This window comes from Prenolepis imparis, unplaced genomic scaffold (assembly GCF_030444845.1).
Source record: "Prenolepis imparis isolate NDT839.2.m4 unplaced genomic scaffold, iyPreImpa1.0 SCAF_11, whole genome shotgun sequence".
In the NCBI taxonomy this organism is placed as follows: domain Eukaryota; kingdom Metazoa; phylum Arthropoda; class Insecta; order Hymenoptera; family Formicidae; genus Prenolepis; species Prenolepis imparis.
Genome location: NW_028141169.1, coordinates 15,009,436 through 15,029,806, shown reverse-complemented (window position 1 = coordinate 15,029,806; position 20,371 = coordinate 15,009,436). Strand labels below are relative to the sequence as shown.

Here is a 20,371-nt window from a genome sequence, read left to right as displayed (position 1 = left end):
TAACTCAAGACTTTCCAAAACACTATAATAAAACATTTTTCTCAAGTACTTTTCGTGTTATAAGGCTTCAAATTTACAATTTTTCGACGTAAAATGTAAAATATCTTAAAAAAATATTCAATTTTCGGTAATCTTACTTTTATACTTTTATGCATAGAATAATGAGATCAATCAATTAGTGTAAGAAAAACAAATAATTTTTTCTTAAAAGCAATTGTGTTTTTTGACACCAATTGATTGATCTCGTTATTCTGTGCATAAAACTATAAAAGTAAGATTAGCGAAAACTAAATATTTTTTAAGATATTTTACATTTTATGTCAAAAAACTGTAAACTTCAAGTCTTATAACTAGAAAAGAACTTGAGAAAAATGTTTTATTATAGTGTTTTGGAAAGCTTTCGACGTAAGCTACATACCTTGGTTATATTATTTCGCGCTATTATTATCGCAGTCGACGCTCACTGTTACCAGTTTCTTCTTCTTCTTCTTCTTCTTATATTGGCACTGGGCTTCGTCTATGCAACACCCATGCTGCCAGATAATGTTACCAGTTTCGAAACATGCAACACGTCGTCTTAAGGCTTCTGCACATGGGACGCGGAAACGCTTGCGCGTGGTAACAAGCAATACGTTGATTGGTTACCGCTTCGCTTCTTGCCGCGCGGTAAGCATTTCCGCGTCCCATGTGCAGAAGCCTTAAGACTTGACGTGTTGCATGTTCCGAAACTGGCAACAGTGTCGATACTCTCGTGTCTCGTCCAACGCGGGCCAGCATATCACGTTAACAAAGGCACACTCAGATCAAAGAAATAAAATGAGTAAAGAAAAGGAAAAGAAGTCGCCGCCGAGTAATAAAGAAAAGAGCACAAAGATTCAAGAAGTAAGTAGATTTTTATTTTATTAATTATAATACGTCTATTATATGTTCACACGACAACAAGAATGGCTTAACACAATTTTACGCACATATCGAAATATATTTGCATTTTTTATATGCTCTGATGTGTGCATAAATTTGTTAAAGCATTCCTGTTATCGTGTGTACATACATGCATACATGTATACACACACACACACACACAGGGTGCTTTCCAGCAACGACACAGTGCGACAGTGTATCATTCTATCTTCTTTCAATACCAGTGAACAACAATAAAACAAAGATAGAATGATACTCTGTGTCGCACTGTGTCGTCCCGTATGAAAAAAAATTATAAGGAAACTATTTAAAAAAATACTGGAAAACTACTGAGAGCAATATAGAAAAACTATTTAAACACTACTGAAAAATACTGGAATACTACTGTATACGTATTACAACACTATTAGAAAACTATTGAAAACCTATTCGTGAAGTATAGTGTCATTCCCTGTAGTATTTTCGTCAAGAACTATTGAACACTTATACCAAAACTATTTGTGAATTATTCGATTTTTATATTTCAATGACAAAGTACGACTGTAATCAGATTTAATATATTTGTATTTCAGAAATATTATTACAATGCATGTTGAATAATATTATATAATATAAAACATTTTGAAATACAATTATTCGATTTTTATATTTCAATGACAAAGTACGACTGTAATCAGATTTAATATATTTGTATTTCAGAAATATTATTACAATGCATGTTGAATAATATTATATAATATAAAACATTTTGAAATACAAAAGTATTATCGGTCGAGATTTATAGACACAGAATGATAAGTTGTAATACAATTTATGAAATTAAAAAAATACATACCTCAACTTTTTATATTTACAATACAATACATATTATTTATACTAAACACATACAAGAATATATAAAAAGAATTACATTATTTATGATTAATATAATAAAAAATATTGATTAATCAATTTCTACAGTATTTACCAAAGGCACAATGTATAATTTATCTTCTTTATAATGTATATTACAACACTTTTTATCAAAGTCTGAAGGAAAACAAGAAATATCATTATTTGTTTCTCGTGCTATAAATGAAAACATTTTCGTTGATATACCTTTGTATTTACAAAGTTCTTCGTCTAGTATTTGTAATTTTTTACCAAGGACAATATAGTAGTGTGTTGTTTTTGGTTCTAGTATATTAATTAAAATTAGACCTGAAATTACCATTAGTTCTCCGTTATGTAATATTACTGTGCTATTGTTCCTTTTAATAAGGCGAGAATATTTGTAACTATGATAAAGAGTATTTTTATAAGAAAATCTATAAAATAACTTAACGTTTTCTGTTATTGTTTGTTGTAATAACTGTTCAACCAACAGTTTTTGAGACAATGATAAAGTTATATCTGCAGGTTTCCCAAATATTCTCAAATCATCTCCATATTTTATACATTTTATAATTTTAGTTTCTTTCATTATATTTTTAAACAATTTTTTTCCTTCTCTACTACAATTAGGCTTACTAAAGATTTCTGAATTTTTTTTTATATATCTTATTCTGGAATAATTTTTACAAATTTGTAATGGCACGCATTGACTTCCATGAAACATTTTTACTATTATACCATTAAAATGTTCAAACGGAAATGCCGACCACGCCCATACAGCACCGTATTTTCTTACATAGTCTGACATATGAAGCATCATATATACATTATACTTCATGTTTTCTTTTCCATAGAGTAACTCGATATTTAAAATAAATTGATGAAGTGCTCTTTCCGCTTTATCAAACTCATTGTCTGTAAATTTTGTTTTGGAAAAAATATAGATGCTATATACAAACAGTGACCAATGTTTAATATATTTCTGTGGCATTATATCAATCAAGCAAATGAGCGAATAATATAACAAAAAAGATTTCCATTCGTTTGCCTTCCATTTTTTATTTTTTATGGATTGTGGCGTTCTTGTAATTTCACATGGAGGCCGTATAGCCAATAACTTATCATTGAATTCAGTAACTCTTAAACCTAAATACCAATCTTTATTACTATTAGCTGAGTCAAACCACAATGTTCCAAATAATTTTGTGACACCTAATAAAACTGAATGAATATATTCTGGTGGAAAAGAATGAATAATATGAAAAGTAGGTAAAAGTATTACTATTGAAGGCCCTTTAACACCTTTTATTGGTCTTCCTTTATTAATAGCTTTCTCAACATATTTGTAATGTTGCTTCATTCTTCGCATTGCTTTTTTATCACCAGAATATATACGTATCTGACCTCTTCTGATTGAAATTTGTTCCCCTTTATGGAGACAATAGGAACATCCATATATACCATTAAATTGTTTTATATTTTGAATAAGTGGTCTAGCTACCGTATCTACAGTTGCGAGAAGTGCATAAACTTTTATGAGTATAGGTTCTCTGTGTCCAAATGCGGCACACCAAAACCCATTGGTTTGTAATTCCAAAAGTTCATCTATGAATGGACGCAAGAACAAATCCATTGATGGTTTTTTCTTATAAAACCATAATCCACAAAGCAAAATATTTTCTCTTCTAAGTCGGTATGGTAATTCATTTATACATACTTGAATGGGCCATATATTGTACATGGATGATTCAAATATTTCTACATCATCTGTATTCCATTGAATAGTAATATCGTTATCGCATATAACATTTTGTTCTTTCAAATGACGATAAAGTGTTCCATCTACGATATCACTTTCAATGGGACAAGTTTTTCTACATTGTGCAAATAATTTGGAATTTAATAATTCAATCAACTGCGGCTTTAGTGAAAAATGATAAAAGAAATTAAAATTTTTTTGTAATTGGATTTGTTCGTAACGTTCTTTACAATTATTACATTCAATAATAATATCATGATGAAATGTCAATATAGTAAAACACGTTGGACAAAAATAATATTTACAAGAAATCACCTTTGGAAATAACTGTAGAAAATGATACTTTGAGTGGTGTACTTTAAATGGCAAATGACAATCAATAATTTGAAGCAAAGCTTGTAATCCAGTGTCAGTCAATCTGTTTTTAACTGCCATACTCATTACTAATAATTGGCTTTCTTCTTTACTTAAATCACATCCTTCATATATGGGAAATTCTATGTGTTCCTGCAAGAAAATATATGCGTATGTATATACACGGTCTATTTTCATATATATATATATATATATATATATATATATGTCTAAGGGATGTTTCAGGGACCGTTTTTAATTCTTGTCGTTTTTTATGAAAAATGATGAGGGACAATTAATTACATCATTTCCCGTTTGAATTTTTAAAATTGCTTTATTTATTTGTGAGATATTTAATAAAATATATAAAATGGTTACTTCCAGGTCCATTCTTAATTTTCTTTATTATTTAAGAAAATTTATAAAATTAATGATTTTTTTGAAAGTGCCAGATATATTTTAACAGTAAGAGAAGATATATTATAAAAAATAATGATACTGGCTGAAATAAACTGAAGTTTTAAATCGGTCCCGGATTTCATCATTTAGGTATATATTATACACTTTCGGACAATTAAAAAGTATACGTTTTTTGTTTATTTAATGTATTTTACACATTCAGAATCAATGTATTTAATAAAAGAAAATATATGAAATAAAAACAGTTGATAATTACACTCATTTTTATGTTTATTTTGTTCAAATTATTAATATTAATAATACGAATACTTCCAGAACCAGGAAGAACAAACAAAAGGGCGCCAAATTTTTGTTATTGGCGGGACCGATGGTAAATGCGTATATTTACACCATATTAGGTGTGCGTATATTTAGCACTGGCATAAGACATCGGTTTTGTAAAATTAAATATTAATATTTAAATAGTATGTTAAAAGGTGAAATAGTATCAATTTTGCGAAATCGCGCGAGAGCAAGCTTTATGGCGCCAAATTTTTGTTATTGGCGGGACCGTTGGTATAATGCGTAATGCGTGTATTTAGCACTGGCATACAATATCGATTTTATTAAATAATTAGGTACCAATATTTGAATAGTATGCTAAAATGCTGGAGTAGTAAAAATTTTTTCGAAGTAGTGCGAATGCGATTTATGGCGCCAAATTTTTGTTATTGGCGGGACCGTTGGTATATTTGCGTAATGCGTATATTTAGGACTGGCATAAGATATCGATTTTATTAAATAAGTAAGTAATAATATTTGAATAGTATGCCAAAATGCTGGAAGAGTTAAAATTTTTACGAAATAATGCGTATGAGCTTTATGGCGATAATTTTTGTTATTGGCGGGACTGTTGGTATGATGCATATATTTAGCACTGGCATAAAATATCGATTTTATTGAAAAATTAAGTACTAATATTTAAATAGTATGCTTAAATGCTGGAATAGTTAAAATTTTTACAAAATAGTGCGAATGAGCTTTATGACGCCAAATTTTTGTTATTGGCGGGACCGTTGATATAATGCGTAATACGTATATTTAGAACTGGCATAAGATATCGATTTTATTAAATAATTAGGTACCAATATTTGAATAGTATGCTAAAATGCTGGAATAGTAAAAATTTTTACGAAGTAGTGCGAATGAGCTTTATGGCGCCAAATTTTTATTATTGGCGGAACGTTGGTATAATGCGTAATACGTATATTTAGCTCTGCCATAAGATATTGATTTTATTAAATGATTACGTACTAATAATTGAATATTATGCTAAAATGCTGGAATAGTGATAATTTTTACGACATATAGTGTGAATGAGCTTTATGGCGGCAAATTTTTGTTATTGCCGGGTCCGTTGGTATAATGCGTAATGCGTATATTTAGAACTGGAATAAGATATCGATTTTATTAAATAAGTAAGTACTAATATTTGAATAATATGCTTAAATGGAATAGTCCATTTTTAGGAATTAGTGCAAATGCGCTTTATGGCGCCAAATTTTTGTTATTGGCGGGACCGTTGGTATAAAAGGTAATGCGTATATTTAGGACTGACATAAGATATCGATTTTATTAAATAAGTAAGTAATAATATTTGAATAGTATGCTTAAATGCTAGAATAGTTAAAATTTATACGAAATAGTGCGTATGAGCTTTATGGCGCCAAATTTTTGTTATTGGCGGGACTGTTGGTATGATGCATATATTTAGCACTGGCATAAAATATCGATTTTATTAAATAATTAGGTACCAATATTTGAATAGTATGCTAAAATGCTGGAGTAGTCAAAATTTTTACGAAGTAGTGCGAATGCGCTTTATGGCGCCAAATTTTTATTATTGGCGGGACCATTGGTATAATGCGTAATACGAATATTTAGCTCTGGCATAAGATATTGATTTTATTAAATAACTACGTACTAATAATTGACTAGTATGCTAAAATGCTGGAATAGTGATAATTTTTACGAAATATAGTGCGAATGAGCTTTATGGCGCCAAGTTTTTGTTATTGGCGGAACCGATGGTATAATGCTTAAGGGTGAAAACCCATGCAGCGGAATAACAGAACGCGGAACGAGAGCGGAACCAATCAGGAGCCGTTCCGCGTTTCCTTTACGCGGAATTGTATGTTCTGATTGGTTCCGCTCTCGTTCCGCGTTCTGCTATTCCACTGCATGGGTTTTCACCCTAATGCGTATATTTAGCACTGGCATAAGATATCGATTTTAATAAATAATTAAGTACTAATATTTGAATAGTATGCTAAAATGCTGCAATAGTTAAAATTTTTACGAAATAGTGCGAATAAGTTTTATGGCGCCAAATTTTTGTTATTGGCAGGACCGTTGATATAATGCGTAATGCGTATATTTAGCACTGGCATAAAATATCGATTTTATTAATTAATTAGGTACCAATATTTGAATAGTATGCTAAAATGCTGTAGTAGTCAAAATTTTTACGAAGTATTGCGAATGCGCTTTATGGCGCCAAATTTTTATTATTGGCGGGACCATTGGTATAATGCGTAATACGAATATTTAGCTCTGGCATAAGATATTGATTTTATTAAATAACTACGTACTAATAATTGACTAGTATGCTAAAATGCTGGAATAGTGATAATTTTTACGAAATATAGTGCGAATGAGCTTTATGTCGCCAAATTTTTGATATTGGCGGGACCGTTGGTATAATGCGTAATGCGTATATTTAGGACTGGCAAAAGGTATCGATTTTATTAAATAAGTAAGTAATAATATTTGAATTGTATGCTAAAATGCTGGAATAGTTAAAATTTTTACGAAATAGTACGAATTAGTTTTATGGCAACAAATTTTTGTTATTGACGGGACCGTTGGTATAATGTGTAATACGTATGTTTAGTATTGATATAAAATATCAATTTTAGAAAATAGTTACGTACTAATATTTGAATAATATGCTAAAATGCTGGAATAGTGAAAATTTCTACGAAATAGTGCGAATGAGCTTCGTGGCGCCAAATTTTTGTTATTGGCGGGATAGTTGGTATAATGCATATATTTAGCATTGGCATAAAATATCGATTTTATTAAATAATTAAGTACTAATATTTAAATAGTATGCTTAAATGCTGGAATAGTTCAAATTTTTACAAAATAGTGCGAATGAGCTTTATGGCGCCAAATTTTTGTTATTGGCGGGACCGTTGGTATAATGCGTAATGCGTGTATTTAGAACTGGCATAAGATATCGATTTTATTAAATAATTAGGTACCAATATTTGAATAGTATGCTAAAATGCTGGAATGAAGAAAATTTTTACGAAATAGTGCGAATGAGCTTTATGGCGCCAAGTTTTTGTTATTGGCGGAACCGATGGTATAATGCTTAAGGGTGAAAACCCATGCAGCGGAATAACAGAACGCGGAACGAGAGCGGAACCAATCAGGAGCCGTTCCGCGTTTCCTTTACGCGGAATTGTATGTTCTGATTGGTTCCGCTCTCGTTCCGCGTTCTGCTATTCCACTGCATGGGTCTTCACCCTAATGCGTATATTTAGCACTGGCATAAGATATCGATTTTAATAAATAATTAAGTACTAATATTTGAATAGTATGCTAAAATGCTGCAATAGTTAAAATTTTTACGAAATAGTGCGAATAAGTTTTATGGCGCCAAATTTTTGTTATTGGCAGGACCGTTGATATAATGCGTAATGCGTATATTTAGCACTGGCATAAAATATCGATTTTATTAATTAATTAGGTACCAATATTTGAATAGTATGCTAGAATATAGAATAGTCAATTTTTACGAAATATTGCGAATGAGCTGTATGGCGCAAAATTTTTGTTATTGGCGGAACTGATGGTATAATGCGTATATTTACACCAAATTAAGAGTGCGTATATTTAGCACTGGCATATGATATCGATTTTATTAAATAATTAAGTACTAATATTTGAATAATATGCTAAAATGCTGTAAAAGTGAAAATTTTTACGAAATAGTAAGAATAAGCTTTATGGCGCCAAATTTTTGTTATTGGCGGGACCGTTGGTATAATGTGTAATACGTATATTTAGTATTGATATAAAATATCAATTTTAAAAAATATGTCTTGAAGACATTATTAAAAGATATCTATTATACATCTTAAAGATATCTCAAACATATTAAGATTTTTAAGAAACATGCATATATATATATATATATTAATTAAAACCAATGTTTTAAAACAAGTGTTATATGTTATATAATTTAATAATTACACGGGATTACGTTTTTTAAAAGTATATTTTTCGACTCCAAAAGTTCGCATCTCTTTTTTTTTTTTTTTTTTTGTTGTCGCTGCGGAAACCATCATGGTACCCTCGCCCCCCGGGTAGGGAACGAGGGTTATGTGGGACTCCTTGTTCCCCTTGGCCGATCCACTGGTGGATCGGTGAGGGGGCCCAAGACCTACCTCACTAAAACCGCAGCGGGTGTCCTACTCGGGCGTTCGGTGGGGGACGGCGAGGATGCTGGTATCCCATGCCGTTTCGCCGCCCCCCCCCGCCTTTATCCTTCTCGGGGAGAGCACCGTCCCCTTTAAAGGGACGATACTCTCCCTCCGCCATCGTGCGGACCGTACGCGGTTGCGGCGCAGGGCGACACCGACCCCACGCCGCGCCCACCCAAAGAGTTTGGGGGGCGGGGACACGACTCGAGTAGCCCGCTCGAGTCGCCACCCCCCGCCTCCGGAGTGGTGCTCCCTCCCCTTCCCTGAGGGATAGGGGATTCGGCATCCAGCTCCAGAGGCCCTCACCTGGGGGGCCCTCTCAGAAGGAAAGAGTCCCCCTCTACGGCGTTGGTGCCCTCCCACCGGTGCCTCTCGGCTCCCGGTAAGAGGGCCCTCCCGCCACATCTCCGTCCGAGAGGGGAGGGATCGCCCCCCACGATGCCGGGCACTAAGGCGCGACACCGCGGGCGAGCGACCCCTCCCCTCGGCCCCCCCGGTTACGGCTCCCTCCGCTCCTTTAGGAGTTAGGATTTGGCCGCCACCGAGGGGGTTACCCGTTCGGGGGCGCGACCGCGCCGACCCCGCCTAGGCGAGACCGACGCGCCCACGCCCCCCTATCTCGTGAGGTCTCCGGGGGGGGAGCCTTGGGACTTAAGCGTCCCTAGCCCCCCCCCCCGGGGACCTCATCCCGCGTCGATATCAGACGCGGGTATATTGGGGGCGTGCCCCCCCGACTCCGCCACCACAAACGGGTAAGCCCGTCGATGGCGGGAAAAGAGAGGGCCCGCCCCTTTCCTCCACGTCTACTTCTTCCTCCGACTCCTCTATCTCCTCTTCATCCGAGAGTCGGGCGTTGTTTCTCCCGGCTCTCTCCCTCTCTCTCTCTGCCTCCTGCTTTTGCGAGAGAACACCCTCGCAAAAGGAGGAGAACGCCTTCCACCTCTCCTTCGACCCCACAATTGCCGACACAACTGTCGGCAATGTGAGGTCCCTCCCCACTGCAGCCACCAGGTCAGCCCTTTCGCCCACTCACGCGGGACAATCCGCGAGGGTGTGCTGGGCATCATCCCTTGGATGACTGCAGTGGTGACATCTCGTCGTCCCTTCCCTCTTAATTCGACCCAGGTACTCACCGAAGCACCCGTGTCCGGTGAGCACCTGGGTCATCCTATAAGTAACGCCCCCATATGCCCTGCTTAGCCACTCTTCTAAGCAGGGCAGGACAGCCTCGACGGTCCTCTTTCCGGGCAGCCTAGGATCCTGTAGGCTGCCCTTCCATCTTTCGATGAGGACACGTCTGTGATGGACCCTCAACACTTCGCGGGCACGGTCCGTCACGATTTCGCCCGCCGCCTCTAGCTCGCATATACGCCGGTAGATCTCGGCGTACATGCTAGCCAACTCTGCGGGGGGCACTCCGGAGAGTACCTCCACGGCGACCCCACTCACTGTACGGTAGCCCCGGCATACCCTACACGCCACTCGCCTCTGGACTCGGCGAACCGAGTCCCTTAGTCTGCGAGTGGCGCACAGTTTTTCCGCCCATACCGGGGCTCCGTACAGGAGCATCGAATGCACCGTACCCGCGTATAATCGACGAACACTCTCGTCTGGTCCACTTAGGTTTGGGAGAAGGCGACATAACGATATGGCCGCCTTCTCCACCCTCGGGACCAGTCGACGAAAGTGTTCGCCGAAGGTCCACCGGCTGTCCAGGTAGAGGCCCAGGTATTTGATGTGGGCCCCTACCTCTATGGGGGCGTTTTCCACCCTTATCGTACATTTGGGTGGCGCCCCATGTCTTCCATTATGAAAGAATACCGCCTCCGTTTTATGGGGCGCCACCCTGAGTCCCAGGACCCTTATGGCCCTGGTGACTCTTGCCACCGCCAGGTTGGCCCGCGCTATACATTCTCCCCAGGAGTTCCCCCCGACCATCACGAGTGTATCGTCTGCGTAGCACACCGTTTTGCAGCCGGGGGGGAGGGCAGACCTCAGGATGCCATCATATGCGAGGTTCCACATCAGGGGGCCCAAAACCGACCCCTGTGGAACCCCGCATGACACCCCTCTTTCCCTCCTGTTGGCCGATCTGTCCACATATGCTAGTCTTCTGCCTCGGAAGTAGTCCCCTTAAGGGGGTGATCCCTGTAGCTCGTAAACGGTGCTTCCTAAAAAAAACAAAATTAAAAATATCCCACTCATCCCATCGTGTAGAGCTCCTCGCGTGCCTTCAAAATCATGTGTCGTGCTCTCGCCCCCAACAACCCTTAAGGGGGTGCATGCCTGTACCTCGTAAACGGTGCTTCCTAAAAATATCGCACTAGCCCCATCGTATAGAGCTCCTCGAGTGCGTTGAAAACCATGTGTCGAGCTCTTGCCCCCATCAACCCTTAAAGGGGTGATGCCTGTAGCTCGTAAACGGTGCTTCCAAAAAAAAACAAAATAAAAAATATCGCACTCACCTCATCGTGTAGAGCTCCTAGAGTGCCTTCAAAACCATGTGTCGAGCTCTCGCCCCCATCAACCCAAAAAAATAAAAAAAAAATAAAACACAGCGCTTGAAGATATAAAAGCAGCAAGTGCAACAATTTCTATTTAAGAAAACGATTCTCAAAGAGGTTAGTAAAGAAAAAGAGGAAAATGGAAGATGTAATATGTAATTTAAAACAAAGATACCAAACGACTTTTAATGACACTATGGACAAAGCAATATTAAAACGCGCTTTAGAAGCAAACAAAGTAACCAGTAAGCGTGTATGGAATCGATGAAGAAAGGATAAAAAAACACCTATTCAGAAATGTGCAGATAGTGTACATGGAGAAAAGAGCTCATCAGCTCGCTGCTGGACATGGTTCGGCGGATTTTAAAGAAAAATACAAAGATAAGTTGAAAAAATTTAAGAATTTGACGATAAAACAAGGAGGAAAATATAGATACTTGGTCGTCAAATGCAACAAGTAGTATAGTGTTTGTCGAATAGAAAGTAAAAGAGAAAATTGTAATAAATATTAAGTATGCGTGTAACCGGAGCCCCGTCAGCCGTTCAAAGTTACCCTGGACGTTGCCCGACTCTCACCGCGTGGAGGTGGGGACGGATTTTGGAGAGTCTTGTGTGTGTGTGTGTCTTATTTATTGTTTTACATGCTAAATATTAATAAGATATAAAATGTAATAAAATTTAAGAATAGATATAAAATTTAAAAAGATTATATAATTTTAAAAATAAATTTAGAAAGAATTTTTTTACTCCTCCTCTCTCTCCCTCGCCCCTCTCTCCGCCCTCCTTCCAGCCTCCACGCCCCTCTCGTAGAGGCGCCAGAGGTCCGCGCGCTCCTCCAGGGGGAAGCTCTCAATTAGCCCTAATGTGTCGTCCGACACGTCCGACACATTAGGACTCGTTCCTGAAAAGATGAAAAAGAATAAATATCCTGAATAAAAATTATTGAAAATGTACCTACCACCGGATGCGCCGACCTCGCGCTGCACCTCGCTCCTTCCGCCCATTGACCACTGTAGGAAATGATTTGCCTCCGCCTGCATTTCCGCGGGAAGGTAGCGAACGAGGCGGCGCGCACTCTCCATATTTGTTGCTGAAAAATAAAAAAATTATTAAATATTTAACCGCGAAGAGATGGGATTCAATGTAAAGAAATATGTACTTACCACTCGGACGTCTATCTCCCTCCGCTCGCCGCATTTGCTCCACCGCCTCCATGCGGACTTCCCTCGGGATACTGTCGAGGAAGTCCATGAACTCGGCGTCCGGAGTATTTTCTGAAACTGAAGAAATATTTTAAGGGTAAGCCAAAAATAAGTTATTCCATCTACGTACCGACACTCGCAGTATCCCTCTCCGCGATGTCCGCTTGCCTAGCGGCCTCCTCCATCTCCGCGTCCTCCCACAACCATTCCGCCGGAACGTTGAGGCATGCATGTCCGTCGGGATTAACCGGCATGATTGCAGGATTACTGAAATGATAATTAAAAGATAATAAACGATAAATAATCTCCCAACTCTTCAACGATACGAGATACGAGATCGACGTTAGTCCTATCTTGTACATCTCTTTGAGATGTACAAAAAAGGTCTTCTTGTCCGACCTCGTATCTCTAACCGTTTACGAGTTGGAAAATCCGGGTACATTGTACTCGATCGAATGGGGGTAGCGAAAAGTAGTGATGAGTAGTGAACAGACGATGATTCGAGTTTCACGGGGTACTTACCTTTTTTTTACACGCTGCGGGTGCCGACGAATGTGTGCTGCACCAGTAGGTGCGCTCAACCTTGTAAAAAAACGACAAAAGAGGGAGAAAAATCATAAATTCGATAACTCGGAAACTATAAGTCGTGGAGCGAAATGTTGTAATACTTTTTGTAGGACTCGACAAGATGAACGAATCTCTAACCGTACGACTAGAGTCATTGTTTACTTATAGAAAAATCCATAACTCGGAAACTATAACTCTTGGAGCGAAAAGTTGTAATACTTTTTGGCAGGGCTCGAAGAGAGAAACGAGAAAGGTATAAGGTTGGACCTCGTATCTCTAACCGTTTACGAGTTAGGAGACGGAAACTTGTTTACTTTTAACAAAAAATGCGATAACTTTGAAACTATAAGTCTTGGAGCGATGAGTCGTAATACTTTCTTGTAGGGCTCCGAGAGAGGAACGAGAAAGGTAATAGGGGTCCGACCTTGTATCTCTAACCGTTGACGAGTTAGGAGGCTCGGAAACTTGTTTATTTTTAAACAAAATGCAATAACTCGGAAAATATAAGTCTTGGAACGATGAGTCGTAATACTTTCTTGTAGAGCTCGGAGAGGGGAACGAGAAAGGTGATAGGGTCCGAACCTCGTATCTCGAACCCTTGACGAGTTAGGAGGCTCGCAAACTTGTTAACTTTTACAAAAAATGCGATAACTAGAAACCTATAAGTCTTGGAGCGATGAGTCGTCATACTTTCCTGTAGAGCTCCGAGAGAGGAAGGAGAAAGGTAACCGGGTCCGACCTCGTATCTCTAACCGTTGACGAATTAGCAGACTCGGAAATTTGTTTACTTGTATAAAAAATGCCCAAACTCGGAAACTATAACTCGTGGAGCGAAAAGTTGTACCGACCGTGGACCCAAAGATCCTTATAAAATAAACGTAGAAAAATAAGAAAAAATAAAGAAAAAGCAGATGAAACGAAGAAAAAGCTGAAAAAACAAACAAGGAACAATGAAAACACTTAAAACAAGGAAAAGTAGAAAAAATAATAAAAAAGACGACAAAATGTAGTGTTATAATTTATTTATTGGACTGCACAAAAAATTGATAAAAATTATAATTGCGGATATTGCCTATGCAAAATACGCATGATTGCGAGGAGGCCATTCTGCAGCCTCTCGCACCGCTTTAATTGTCGCACGAGCTCGACAATTTTGCGACACAAGCTCTGCCTGACCCTCTCGTCCAGGTGGCCCCTCAACATTATTTGGAAGCGCAATTTTCGCAGCTGACTAATAATTTCGACGCGCCGCCTCGAGGTGTTATATCTTTCATTGACAAATATATACTTACCCAATAAATCCCTCCTCGCTCGCTCGTGATCGGCACCGTTTTCCGTGACATAGTCACGGACTCGAACCTTATTGCGACGAGGCATTGTCTTGCAAAATCAACTGGAATAAATAATAATTAGTTAGTACGCCAAAAAATTTAATTGCGCAAAATTAAGTATTATATAATTTACAAGAAAATACAAAATTTACTTTAATTTATTAAAATTAATTTCAATTGTTGATAACTTGATAGAATTTAATAACAAGATACCAAATTGTATAGAATTGAGTAAAATTTAGTGAAATAAACTTAAATTCTTTCCAATTATGCAAAATTTACTAGAAATTACTATAAAATAAAAATTTTAAATAAATAAGTTTAAATTTATAAAAATAGATTTAAATTGTTGAAAACTGAATTGAATTAAATAACAAGATATCAAATTTGATACAATGAAGTTAAATTTACTGAAATAAACTTAAATTGTTTCCAATTATGAAAAATGTACTACAAATAGAAAAAAAATTAAAAATTTTACAGAAATAAGTTAAATTTATAAAAATTTATTTAAATTGTTGAAAACTGAATACAATTAAATAACAAGATACCAAATTTGATAGAATTTAGTAAAATTTACAGAAATAAACTTCAAATCTTAACAATTGTAAAAAATATTGTAGGAATTATTATTAAGTACAAAATTTAAGACAATTTACTAAAATTTATTATTATTCATTTAAATTGTTGAAAACTAGGTAAAATTTAATAACAATATTTCACATAGGTACTTGCTACAAAAGCCTTTCACACAATCATAACCTATACTTAAACATTACGTATGAGAAAAACCAACATGCATTCCTATTAAATGAAATAGTTTTACACATTGTTCACTTATTTTCAAACACCACGTGCAATAAAACGCAACATGCATTTATATTACACATACGTACCTATAAAGAAACGCCAACGTTGATCGCCAACAAGCACAAATGCTTCCTCCGCAACAGCTGACTTATTGCCATATACGCAACGTGCAGCACGCTGTAGCAGTCAAGATTGGCATGCCGCCTAGCCGAGCCGAGCTCCCAGCCGAGTCGAGCCTTTTAGTTTAATGTGGTAAAATTAATGAAAATTGTTGTAAATATAAACAAATAAAATAAGAAAATGCAGAATTTGATAGAATATAACAAAATCTCGTACAAATTATATAAAATTTCACTTGAATTTACCAGAAAATACAAAATTTGCTCGAATTTAATTTAATGTACCGAAATGAATGACAATTGTTGTAAATATAATCAAATAAAGTAAGAAAATGCAGAATTTGATACAATATAAGAAAATCTCGTACAAATTCTAAAAAATTCATTAGAATTACCAGAAAATAGAAAATTTGCTCGAATTTAGTTAAATGTACTGAAATGAATTAAAATTGTTGTAAATATAAACAAATAAAGTAAGAAAATGCAGAATTTGACAGAATATAACAAAATCTCGTACAAATTCTATAAAATTCACTAGAATTTACCAGAAAATACAAAATTTGCTCCAATTTAATAAAATGTACTGAAATGAATGAAAATTGTTGTAGATATAATAAAATAAACTTAGAAAATGCAGAATTTGATAGAAATTAACAAAACCTAGTAAAAATTGCAAAAAAATTCACTACAATTTACCAGAAAATACCAAAAGACTTAAAAATGCCTTTAACACACTAAAAAAGATTAGAAAATGCCATTAAAACACCTAAAAAGAATGTTAAAACAAAAGCAATGATCTGAAGACTATGTAACTCTTTTCACGTAATTATCAGATAATTGCTACAAAACTTATAAACGAAAGATGTATTTATATAAAACGATACTTGCGTTACGTCCAGACTCGAGGAAGGGTGAGTCAAAGGAAGGGCGTAACTACTTAAATCTCAATACACGCAACGAGTGTTCGAGTCGAACGAATGCGGTAGGCCTGAAACAGGTCAACGACCCCAAAGACCGTTCTTACTCTGTTTAAGGGACTATTCGTTCGTTGATCCCTTTTCGGCAAGAGAATTTAATCTCTTTTGCACGGGATGGGACCTAGTGCGATTTTTGGTCAGGAGAGAGTAATGGGTACTTGAATAACTTACTAATTAACAAAAAATTATCATTTATTTATGTGAACACGAATATATATATATATATATATATATATATATGTATATATATTAAAGTACTGGTATGTGTCTGATTGTGTGTAGATACAATTAATTTTATCGTTATGGTTCATGTGAGATCTATGAGGGAAGGAGGTGAGGGAGGAGAGTCGTCAATAATTATGACGGGAGGGGTAAGAGAACTGGACGGATATCGTTCCCGAAAGGATCTAGGAGGAGATTGGTAGTATACAGGGTCATCTGTAGTTATTGGAATAGGTGAAAATAGAGAGGGGGAGTAGGATGGTCTTGAGTCGGGGGACGAAGGACCGGACAAAAAGAAAAAGGAGAGATAAGTACAGGTGGTTGGTGAAATACACGATAGAGAGGGAGAGGGAGAACGTGGAATGTACGTGTATTTGGTTATTAAATTAAATTCTTCGTTAAGGCGGTAGTATTGTGCTACTAAACGTTCCGCTCGCAGCGGAGTACGGCCGAAATCGTTGCGCTTCCACTTATGGGCGCGCTTGATCGCATTACAGGCGACGGAATTCACTGAGAATTATGTTGATTTTAGTTGCGTTGTTGGACTTTATTTGTTTTTGCGGGATTACGTTTGAATGAGTGTACTTACTATTTGATGTGATCTAGTTGCTGAACGGCGCTGACAAATCGGCTGGTTCTCAGGATTACTGGGTTCTCTCGAGTTCTCGAATGTGTCGATGAAGACGCTAGGTGGTTGTTAAATATTGCTGAGTCCGATCGTTACAGTAATGGTTATTATGATTGTGTACTACGAGGTACGTGGATGGTACGTTGTAAGCGGAATTAATGAGAGCGTTCTTGGAAGATTAGCTGCTTTTATACTATTCGTCTGCCCTTCTTATAGGGCAAAGGGCGTCTTCTTTTCTTGTGACTCATAGTCATACGTTCGGTGTTTTAATCCCTTTTGCGCAACGTATTGCTCTCTTGTATGAAGTGTTTTTTCCTAATTCTGATCTTTGGTCCGCTGATAGCGTGTGTCGATCGTGATATTTCAACATTACCTATGACTTATTGATCAAAGTGTAGGTTTCGTAATCTCACCGGTTGAGTTGTTTCGCAATCACTGTCTTTCTCCGTTTAATTCTTATAACTAATTTCGGTCTTATAATTAATATGTTCGCGGAACGCGAATCTGCGTAAATCGGGGAGGAGAAAAGAATCGTGCAGTCCACAGGACGTAACACTTGTAAAGTCACATGCGAGAAAGTAATTTGCTTGCATATTCTCCTCTTTACTAACAAAATACTAAATTTGATAGAATTTACTTAAATTTACTTTAATTAACTTCAATTCATTACAATTGTCCCAAATTTTTAAGAATTTAATAGAAAATACAAAATTTGACAAAATTTACTTACGTTTGTTTAAATTTATAAAATTTGTCCAAAACTGTTAACAATTTACTAACAAAATACCAAATTTCATGGAATTTACTCAAATTAACTTAAATTAACTTAAATTCTGTACAATTGTCCTAAATTTACTCCAATTTAGCAGAAAATACAAAATTTTATAGAATTTACTTTAATTAACTCAGACAAAAAAGAAAAAAATAAGAAAATACTTACCTTGTAGTTACCTTGTTGGATGAGATGCATGGGAGGAAGATTATGCCAAAGAAGGAGCTGTAATGCGAATATCTATCACACGCATTATAGCTCCTTCTTTGGAACTTTCGTCCCCTCGGCGTGTCCTGCTCCAGGATACTCGTGGATTAAACAAATATATATATTTAACGCTGCTCGTAAAAACACATGCGAGAAAGTAATTTGCTTTTCTCCTCTTCGCGTATAAAGTGTTGCGGGTAGAAGGCGCTCGTATCAAAAGACTGAACAACTTATCCTCTTCGTATAAAGTGTTGCGGGAAGAAGGCGCTCGTATCAAAAGACTGAAAAACTTATAAAGTGTTGCGGGAAGAAGGCGCTCGTATCAAAAGACTGAAAAACTTCTCTTCGTATAAAGTGTTGTCGAAAGAAGGTATCAAAAGACTGACTATACGAAATGATTTAAAACGCGATGAACCAAAAAATATTAGATGCAACTCACCACCACCCCCTAGCATCCCTCCTTCAAAGGGTGAATGCCTGTATTTCGTAAACGGTGCTTCTTAAAAATATCGCACTCACCCCATCGTGTAGAGCTCCTCGAGTGCCTTCAAAACTATCTGTCGAGCTCTCGCCCCCATCAACCCTTAAGGGGGTGCATGCCTATACCTCGTAAACGGTGCTTCCTAAAAATATCGCACTCACCCCATCGTGTAGAGCTCCTCGAGTGCCTTCAAAACTAACTGTCGAGCTCTCGCCCCCATCAACCCTTAAGGGGGTGCATGCCTGTACCTCGTAAACGGTGCTTCCTAAAAATATCGCACTCACCCCATCGTGTAAAGCTCCTCGAGTGCCTTCAAAACTATCTGTCGAGCTCTCGCCCCCATCAACCCTTTAGGGGGTGCATGCCTGTACCTCGTAATAAGAGATAAAACATATTAATATTTAAATATTTTATTTTTCCAAATCTTGTAATTTTTTCTGGCGTTGCGACCACCAGTTAAATATTTTGAGTACATTTTGTAATGCACAATTCTTAACATGTTTTCTACATTGCATAGTGTTTTTAACATCTAGATTATTTAGAGACTCGATATCATCGTAATCAGCATCCAAGGTCTCGATGATTAAGTTTTCTATCGCATCATCCTCAAGCATATCAGCCAACCATTCTTGTTTATGCCATACCTTAACATATACAGTACACGGCATTTCATTATCTTCAACTACAGCTGTTGTAATCAATCGTTTCGCCATGCTGTACGCAATGATTCCGTCCTCCCATTGTAGTCCATGATGATTCGCCATCAGCCATGAAGCTTGAGACTTTTCGGATTTTCTAAGGAGATGCCATGGTACAGGACTCCGAAAAAAGTAGTGTGCGAGAATAGTTCTTCTCCTCAGCACTGCCACCTCCTTCGCGATAAATTTTCCCGAAACGATGAATCCTTGCAGATCGACGAACGTTGGTACAGACATGATGAGATCTCTCTATGTTTGATGCGTCAGTCAAGAAGAATGACAACCATCTCACAGCACTTTGATTTATTTATAATCCTACTCCTCTTCCCCTCTCTCTAAATTGTTGTTGTCTAAACTCGATGTTATCGCAAACACTTAGGTGATTTTGCGCAAAACGTTGATCAACGGGTTGTACTGCATCACGCGATCGTGTATGATGTGAGGCAGTACGCAGTGGTATTCATCGGCACGTTCTTCTTACACTCGAATTCCAATCTCACATCCACGGTTGCGCTCTTGACCGATTCGTTTTGTCGAGAACAATCGATGATCACGAACAGACCGTTACGTAGAAACATTGAGACGATGAGACTCGGTTCGAGATACTCGTATCCATAATAGTTTTTGCAGAGACGCGCATACGAACGGTTTCTCGCATATATGACAATGCGTCGCGCTGTGAAATTTTTCCTATTCATTTTTGCTATACGTTGTCGTCCTCCTCCACGTATAGCAAATTCACATGTTTTTCTCTTTTCCGATGGGCGAGTTGTATCGGAAGAATAGATAGTTCTTTTTTCCTCTCGATGTCGTAGACGTTGATTGAGATATCGTTTATATGTTCAAACTTTTTTATTTGGTTCAGCGTCATCGAAAACTCAATGTTTTGTAAATTTAGCATTGTCGTGTAATGAGGATATGAAAATTCCCGTGTCACATTTCTTTCGGCGGGGTACAGAGCGGCCACCACTGACCACGCGAAACATGCATTGTC

General features: G+C 37.3%; 1 protein-coding gene and 1 pseudogene across 1 annotated transcript; both read right to left on the bottom strand.

Annotated features, from left to right (window-relative positions):
* Positions 1-1,864: 1,864 nt before the first annotated feature.
* LOC145943211 (uncharacterized) lies at positions 1,865-3,154 on the bottom strand. The gene has a single exon (XM_083050693.1). It carries the CDS (start codon positions 3,152-3,154, stop codon positions 1,865-1,867), a length of 1,290 nt encoding a protein of 429 aa, XP_082906819.1.
* Positions 3,155-3,399: 245 nt separating this feature from the next.
* LOC145943210 (uncharacterized) lies at positions 3,400-4,105 on the bottom strand (annotated as a pseudogene).
* Positions 4,106-20,371: the final 16,266 nt, after the last annotated feature.